The sequence below is a fragment of the Bidens hawaiensis genome, unplaced genomic scaffold (assembly GCF_021521415.1).
Source record: "Bidens hawaiensis isolate Kalapana, Puna unplaced genomic scaffold, B.hawaiensis_p1.1 tig00009566_1, whole genome shotgun sequence".
NCBI classification, from domain to species: domain Eukaryota; kingdom Viridiplantae; phylum Streptophyta; class Magnoliopsida; order Asterales; family Asteraceae; genus Bidens; species Bidens hawaiensis.
This window is the reverse complement of record NW_027491713.1, coordinates 559,597-568,159: the sequence shown is the minus strand read 5'-3', so window position 1 is coordinate 568,159 and position 8,563 is coordinate 559,597. Positions and strand designations below refer to the sequence as shown.

Here is an 8,563-nt window from a genome sequence, read left to right as displayed (position 1 = left end):
GGGTATTTGTCATTTTACATGCATTCACATCGAACCAACAAGTTTTGATACTTCCTCCCCATTGCAATTGGTTTTTGGTCAGTAACCAACTATCTCTCATCTAATATTTCGTGTGTGTTATATATTGAAATTAATCCACCACAAGACACAAAGATGAGACCATAAAGGAAGTTGAGAATTTATGTCGGTATTATATATTATCTATGATTAAAGAGTTAGAGCTATTAATGAGATATTTGTTTATGGCTCATTGGTTTTCACTTTAGTGAAGCAATATTCCCAACATTAAGGGGAGATATAAAACAGTTGGAAAATGAAATTAGTTTGAATTACCATTGATCCTCAAATTAAATTATATGAACTAAAAGTTCAAAGAATAATTCATGTATAAAGATTAACGAATCAATTACCAAACCATTCACTGACCAAAACAAAGTGTCTAGCTAAGACACCTATAACAACTGCTTATGCTCCAATTAATATAAACGTCCTGGAAGGACATCCATACATTGGTAATGACTAGTGAGTCTAAGGCACGCCTGAAGTGTGGTAGACTAGTCGATTCCAAAAATAATGATTCCTCGAAAATTGGAGCAAGTAATAAAGATGGTCAAGTCGAGGTACAATAAAAATGTCTCTTGAAAGACAATAGATATGATGGTTCTTGAAAAACCTAAGGTACCTGAAAATAAAGAGCTCTTAGTAAATTATATTTTATCATATCTACAAGATATATGGAATCGAAATAAAGTCGACGTCGTTATAATTTTGTATATAAGATAGCGTTTGAAAATGATGAGGATCATGATTTAAGATCTGCCTATGAAAAATGATTGGCCAAATTGGAAAGACGCAAATAGGGAAGAGTTGAATTCTTTAAATAACGGAAGTTTTTTGGACCAACAGTCTGTACAACTAAAGTTGTAAATATGTTAGATACAAAACGGATCTTTTGTGTGAGTTATAAAAATGCAATTAAGTGATATAAGGTAAATTTGGTCGCGCAAGGATTTGCAAAGATCCATGGTTGATTATGAGGAGATGCATTCTCTAATGATGGACTCATTAAATTTCCAATACTTAAATAGTCTGGTAATAGAAAGAGAGAATTGATACGCGTCTAATAAATATTGTGATTTAGTTGCTACTGAAAGTTTACAAGAAAGTATTTGAAGGATTTGAATTATCAAATCATGTAAAGTAAGTTTTCGAGAACACAATAATTGTTGTGTATTGAGTCGTATTTGAATAAGTTACAATTATTTGAATATGTTGAACATAAACGGAAGTCTTGAAGAGTTTCCTAAGGTAGTTGAATACTTTAAAGGTTAATTGATACATCTTAAGGATATAATTCTTGTGAACCAATAAGCATACATAGAAGAAATTGTACCTGATGATTACCGTATCTTAATAAACAAAGAATGGTACAATATAGGTTTTGATATATATAAATGGATGTGTCAAATTAGCAAGTTCATGTAGCAAAACTCATGAGGAGTGAATGCACATCAATAATTGGTTAAGACGGAAAGAACTTTGTGATGGATTGAAAACGCTTAAGAATTGGTATGAAAACATCAATAAATGTTCTACGAGGTTAAGAAAATTCGTATGAACTAAAATAGTCAGATTGCACATGGTACAAAATCAAGAAATATTTTGATAAAGAGGGAGACAAGTTGGATATAATTAGTCATACTTTTATCAAAATTTTACTCTTAAAAGTTCATATAATCACAGTTTACAGTGATGATGTAAACATCATCGAGAGAAACTGCAGAACTTTTAGAAGAAGAACTTTTGAAATACCTTGACATAATGTGATTATTGCTCGACCTACAATTCGAGTGTATATGTAATGATATGTTTACCAATCTATCAAAGTACATCTAACAGATTAATTCTTTGAGTACGTTAAAGGATGTCTAACAATGTACTCTATATCATTTCCTATCTGAATATGAAATATTATTGGTTCGGAAATACCATAATTAAATGCATATGTGCATTATGTCGTACTGTTAGCTATATATGATTATTATTTTCTTTATTTATATTTATCGGCATGTGTCCAGCTAAGAGATATCGGAATGGGTTAAAACATATATTTTAGGTACGAAAGATATGTGTTTATATTTTAATAACCCATCAAAACAAGTTTTGTTAGTCTTGCTATGCAGAGAAACACAACAGGGTATCAATACAATAGTATATGGTTACGAGATGACATAAAAGAAGTTTTTACGTGAAGATCATGCAATATTGTTCAACTTAACAATTTGCATGTCAAGGGACAGAACACAAATGATTGAGTATAAAAGTTTTGAAGCTTTCATAGAAGATCGATATTTGCTTTTTAACAGATATATAAATCAGGGGGAGACAATAGGCGCTGCACTCTTTTTCCCTTAGCTATGGTTTTGTCCCACTTGGTTTTCCTATCAAGGTTTTTAACGAGGCAGCATCCCGAAGCGTATAAAGTTGATAAGCAAGGGGGAGTGTTATAAATAATATTTATTATGGTTATCAACACCTGAAATAGATTTGGTTTCTTCTCCAAATTTTCCCAAGGATATAATATTCTATTGTATCTCATTGTATTCTACAATTGACTAATGAAATCTTCATATTTCTCCCTACATATCTTTCTCCCATGTTAGGCTATTAGGCTTGTTTCACAACATGTTTGTCAAAGATTGAAAATAATATAATTTTAAATGTTATCATTAACGTATTGTACTACGTATATTGTAGGAGATTGTAAAGAAAAATAAAACTCGAATATGATTTTATTTTACAAAGTTAGTTTTTTAATCATTAAATTATAAATATATACTTTAAAGTCGATCCATTTTTTTAAAATCAACCAATTTATCTATTATTATTATTGTAAATTGTCATATAAATTTATAAGTTATAAATCTATGCTTTAAATATATCCGTTTATTTTTCGATTAAGTTAGTAAACTATATATATGTTAAAATGTAAATATAGTATACAAATCACTTTCAGACATAACAAAGTTTATCATATTTAATTTCTTAGTATATTTATCAAGGATTGTTCTAGGTTTTTTCGTGGAACTTAAATTTGATTTTTATGGGTCAAAAGTTGGTAAATAGATTACTTGGTACAAGTTAACTACATTTATGATCAAAATTTGTTAGATGCCAAAAATGGAAAAACTGAGTGTTTTTAAAAGTTTGAGAATGCAAATAGATTTATTATTAAATTTGTTGCGGGTTCAAAGTGTTGACTTGAAAATGTCAAACGGATGAAAGTTAGAATTTTAAACATGATTTGGGTTTCAAAATTATTTTCAATGACATTTTTAGAAATAATCAAAAGGTTCGAGATGTGGCAAATTGACTATTTTTCCTCGACTACTAAAATTTAAGAAAATATTTCGAACACTTTCGACATGCCACCCCCAGACCTATCAATGCTTCTAACTTTATCAAATTTGAAATATTTGTGCAAGCATTAACTTTTTCTTCAATGTTGATCAGAATGTTGTTTGGGAAGCATGCCATGCAAAACTATGCTCAAATGAAGCAAGAATATTCACAAAATTGAATGAGTTAACATGTTATTTTTTATGTTGTCATTATGAAGAAGTCGAGAAGCTTTCTGAAACTTATCAAAATCTTTTCAGAGTGTAGCTCAGAAAAACATAGTTCAGGAAGAAGATCCGTCGTTACAATTGATGTTCTCCTTTTCTTCAATGGGTGGTAAAAATTGATAAATATATCAATAAATGTAACACTTATTTTGTATTTAAGCTGAGTGGTTAGATCAAACTACTATTGTATGAGAAGTCTTATTCCTGAAATTGGTTGATAACCAAAATTCTTTCAATTTACATATATGACACTGAGAATGAAATTTTCCATAGAAAGAGCGTTCTCGGGTACATTAAGCACATGCAATTTTTTATTAAGTTCATTTAAAAAATTCATTTTATGATATAAATAAAATTAATTGATGTACACATAGTATAGATACAAGCATAGATGTAATACATTTTTTCATATACATTATGTAATTATTTGCTTTACTTGTAATTTTTTAATTTGGATAATACCTGTGTGTAAAACGGGTAATAGTAATAAGTAAAAATTCATGGATATATTGAATGGAGTGGACAGCCGTTGTGGGATCATCAACTAACCTGCCATGGATCTCCTCCTCCTCCTCCGGCCAAACCCAAATTGGTCCTACGATCATTCCACCCTCTATTATTATTATTATCATCATCAACTTCATTCTCATTGTCTCGCCGGCGGTTCAATTCTCATCACTCTCGCTCGCAATCAACACTTACACTACTTCTAATTGATGCTTTCTGCAGATCCACCCTTCCATCTCCCGCCCAAAATGCTGTGGATGCCGTTGACCGTGCTTGCCGTCTTTGCGTTGACGTACGTAACTTATATACATTTCAGACTCTTTACATTTACACTTAGCTTTAAAAACTATAATACAATTATCATTTCTAACACACACATTTTTTCAATAATTTTATTTATATATAACTAAGAATGATTTTTCTCATACCTCAAAGATTTTGACCAATTTTGATTGCTTACCGATTTAAGGGGCCGATTAGTTGAAATCGCATCGGAAGCCCAGCGATTAGCAAGTAATCGGCGCCTAGAACCAAAATTTTACAACACTGTGAGAAAGAATCTTTCATCTTTGGAATGATGGCTTGCTGCGGGTTAAATAGTTGAATGTTATATATCTAAACGAGTCAAATGGAAACATGTTAATTGTGTTGAAGGGTTGTAATAAACGGGTCAAATTGGTTCGTGATAAGAATCGGGCTCAAGTTCTAGTTTAAATATCATTTGTCTATTTTGGGAGGGGTCAAGTGCAAATTATATTTCTACAAATAGGGATTAATAGCTAATAGGAAGAGGGGAGTATGTTTAGGTTTAAGATGGTAGTACCATGGCTCCAGCGTATGCAGCGAGAGGGCTAGGCCCAGGAATCTCTTGTAATCTTTCTTTACATTTTCATTAATACTATCGTTCGGTTCTTCGTTTGCCTTATTCTATTATCTTATCACAATTAACCACAATCATAATCTATCAAATCCTATCAGTTTGCGGGTTGACTTGTTTGTATTTAAGAATCTTTTGTTAAACATAAATCAGTCCTTATGAGTTATGATTCAGGTGAAGCGATCTTTGTTCACATTCGACTGTACAATTCTTGAAAAAAACGACCAAACACCCGTCACAATTGCTGATTTTGGTGTTCAAGCTCTAATTAGCCTCGGTAAATGCTCCCGCTTCCTTCCTTTTTATAAAAATTCTGATATAGCCTGACAATATGTGTCATGCTGTGTTAAACGGGTCGTGTTCAACACGACACTTTTAACACGACTAGTGAACCCAAACGCAAAACGTTTAACTAAACTTGCCATAATAATGGCAGAGCTTGGGAAGTTGTTTCCTACCATTCCATTGGTGGCCGAGGAGGACTCGGGATTCTTACGGTCAAACAATCTCATTGACTCTGTTGTAAATGTGGTTACTGATAAAGCAAGCTGTCAAGATAAAGCATTAACACAAGGTGATGTAGTTGAAGCTATTGACAGAAGAGGAGAATTTGGGCCCAAACCCACCACATATTGGGTATGTTTGTGCATAATTTTGTACATGAAATGTTTAATTACTTGATTTATTTAAACGGTTGGGCCGGCCCATTTGCAGGTTTTGGATCCTATTGATGGCACCCGGGGATTTGTCAAGGGCAGTGAGGCCTTATATGTGGTAAGTTTGAAGTTTTTATAAGTTCACCAGTTTAAGTTCATTAATCACGGGTGTCAGTTTCGTCTAAATGGGTTCGACTCAGTTTGGGTTGAACCCTTGAAAACATGAAACTCGTGGGTTTGGGTTTAGTCTGAGCAGGCTCGAGTCAGTTTTGGGTCGACCCCATAAAAGCATGAAACTAACGGATTTGGGTTAATTCTAAATGGGTTTGAGTCGGTTTCGGGTCAAATTCTTGAAAACATGAATTGGGCTTAGGCTAAACAGGTTTGAGTCAGTTTTAGGTCGAACCTGTGAAAACACGAAACTTGCGAGTTTGGGTCTAGTCTAAATGAGTTCGTGTCAGTTATGGGTCAAACCTGTGAACATGTTTGGCTAAACGGGTCATATCTGGGTCAACCTGGCAGCTTGCGGGGTGACCCATTTATTTAAAAAAAAATGTATTTTCTGCCATAAGTTAAATTGGTTGGATACTTTATGCCAAATTTAACATTAAATGAGAATTGAGTACTAAGTTTTATAGTTTAAACATAATTATTTTATGTACAACAGAGCTTTTGGTTGTAAGTTTATAATTTTAGAGTGTTAATTTACAAAATGAGTTATATAAAATAAAATTTTGGGTTATACAGGTTGTGTTCATATCAGCCTGGCAGTTTGTTGGCTGACCTGTATATTTTTTAGAAAAATTAAAAAATGTATTTTATGTCATAAGTTAAATGGGTTGGTTATTTTATGCCAAAATTTGGCATTAAGAGAGAATTGAGTATTTGGTTTTATAGTTTAAACACAATTTATTTAAATAAATCTGAACTTTTAGAGTATTATACAAAATAAGTTCAATGGGTCATTAGTTAACAATGTCTAATGTTAAAGCCTTAAAGGTAGGTTTGGCTCTTGTGGTCGAAGGACAGATTGTGTTAGGAGTTATGGGCTGCCCCAACTGGCGGGCAGATAAACCCGCTTCTACGGGCCATGAGTGTGAACCTGAGCCTGGAATAATAATGGCTGCACATATTGGCTGTGGAACATGGGCCAAGGGACTACCCGATCTCCAAGACCCGACTGTTAACTGGACCCGATGCTTAGTCGACGGCTATAGTTTGGTTCACAAAGGACGGTTTTGCATTTCCGAGAGTCAAACATGGGACTCCTTGCCACTGTCATCTTTGTTTGGGTCAACAACCGATGTGGATAATGTTGGGGATGAGGAAGTTCTTCTTTTGCCTACATGTTGTGGAAGGTTATTATTTTTTAAGGTTTTATTATGGTTATTTGCTTTAGAAGATTTGTTTTGTTAATGCTATATGCTTAATGCTTTGTAATCAGTTTATGCAAGTATTTGATGGTGGCTTCAGGGAGGGCGTCTGTTTTTATTCAACGTGCAAGGGTTGATCGGGTGATTAAGGTGCGTGTTTATAATTGATTCGATCTTCGTTTTATGCAAGTTTTCATAAAAGTAGTTTTTCTAAAATGTATTTGTTAAAACGAGTGTTTTCCTTTTTATGATTTGTATTTCTAGTGAATCGTTGTTTCAAACCACAAATTCTTATCGTATCTGCAGTTAGTTACAAATACTTAAGTGGATCCGTTCTCTCTAAATTTAACCTAACTAAAAAAGTATCTATGTTTTCAATTTCCATTTAACAAATAAATTAGTTCTTTTACTAATAGTTTATAGCATTAAAAAGAAAATCCAAAAATATTTTTGTTTCAAAAAGAGTTTTCCTACAATTCGATATAAATATTATTGAGAAATGAGTTGTATCCAAAATAAAACATATTTTGGTATTACAATAAGAAAAATACTTTATTTGGGTACAAATACACAGTTTGCATCAAAATTTATATCAAAATGTATACAACAAAAAGTTAACATAACTGTGTATTTAGAAGTTTTTGTTTAATATTACAAATTATAAAAAAAACTCTAAAGTATATGTTGAATGAAAATCGAAAAATAGAGAATCATGTGAGAATGAAGGGAGTGGTTGCATAATTTGAAACTGCAATTTCACTAGAAATACAGATCATAAGAAAAACCATCCATTTTTTTAAATACTTTCTAAGAAACACTATCTTTACAAATTTGGAATCTTTATATTGGGAATTAGGTCTGGGATCATGCTGTTGGAGTCATATGTGTGCATGAAGCAGGCGGAAAGGTAATTTAATCTCTTTCTCTGCAAGTATCTGCACTTTTTTACAGTTTTGTACATAGAATTGGTTCTGTATTGTTCGCGTATACATACATATACATGTATGGTTGTGTTTTTGAGCCATTAAACGTGTGACAGGTTACCGACTGGAACGGTGATCAGCTTGATCTTGCTGCGGATGAAGTTGAATGCAAGGCGTTATTCCCTCCTGGTGGCATTCTTGTATCGAACAGCAGCTTGCACCAAGAGATACTACAAATCATTGCATCCAGATCATCGGTTATTTCATGAATCTTGTTGTTTCTTCTTGTTACATGTGATATACAATACGAGAGTGACTCAAATTCAACGAGCGAAAAAGATTACAAAAGATTCCTATTTGTTCTGTCTGTTTCTCGCCACCATTTGTGGGTCCCACCTCTCGTTATCTTGATGATGGGACCCATTATGTAAGTCGAGAATGTGATGGCAAACACAAATATTTTTTTAAATATTCATTCATGTGACATGAACAAAGAACCAAAATGTCACTATAATTCACTTGTAAAGTATTAAAGAGTCACTATATCTTTCTAGTTTATTACCATGCTTAGTTTGGTTTGTCAATCAGTTGATACTTTTAT

General features: G+C 32.7%; 1 protein-coding gene across 1 annotated transcript; it reads left to right on the top strand.

Moving 5' to 3' along the window:
* Positions 1-969: 969 nt before the first annotated feature.
* Positions 970-8,349, top strand: LOC143532864 (putative 3'(2'),5'-bisphosphate nucleotidase, mitochondrial). Its single transcript, XM_077027785.1, has 9 exons — positions 970-989; positions 4,356-4,425; positions 5,185-5,287; positions 5,447-5,646; positions 5,725-5,784; positions 6,666-7,024; positions 7,111-7,189; positions 7,896-7,946; positions 8,079-8,349. The coding sequence occupies exons 1-9, from the start codon at positions 970-972 to the stop codon at positions 8,229-8,231; spliced, it is 1,095 nt and encodes a 364-aa protein (XP_076883900.1). The 3' UTR covers positions 8,232-8,349.
* The last annotated feature ends 214 nt before the right edge of the window (positions 8,350-8,563 follow it).

What these genes read in the sequence shown, in the direction of transcription:
- LOC143532864 (XM_077027785.1), top strand. Translation starts at nt 970, where the DNA reads ATGCAATTAAGTGATATAAG. An exon ending in CTTGCCGTCTTTGCGTTGAC is followed by an intron (nt 4,426 to 5,184) that starts GTACGTAACTTA and finishes GTTATGATTCAG; the next exon opens with GTGAAGCGATCTTTGTTCAC. An exon ending in CCAAACCCACCACATATTGG is followed by an intron (nt 5,647 to 5,724) that starts GTATGTTTGTGC and finishes GCCCATTTGCAG; the next exon opens with GTTTTGGATCCTATTGATGG.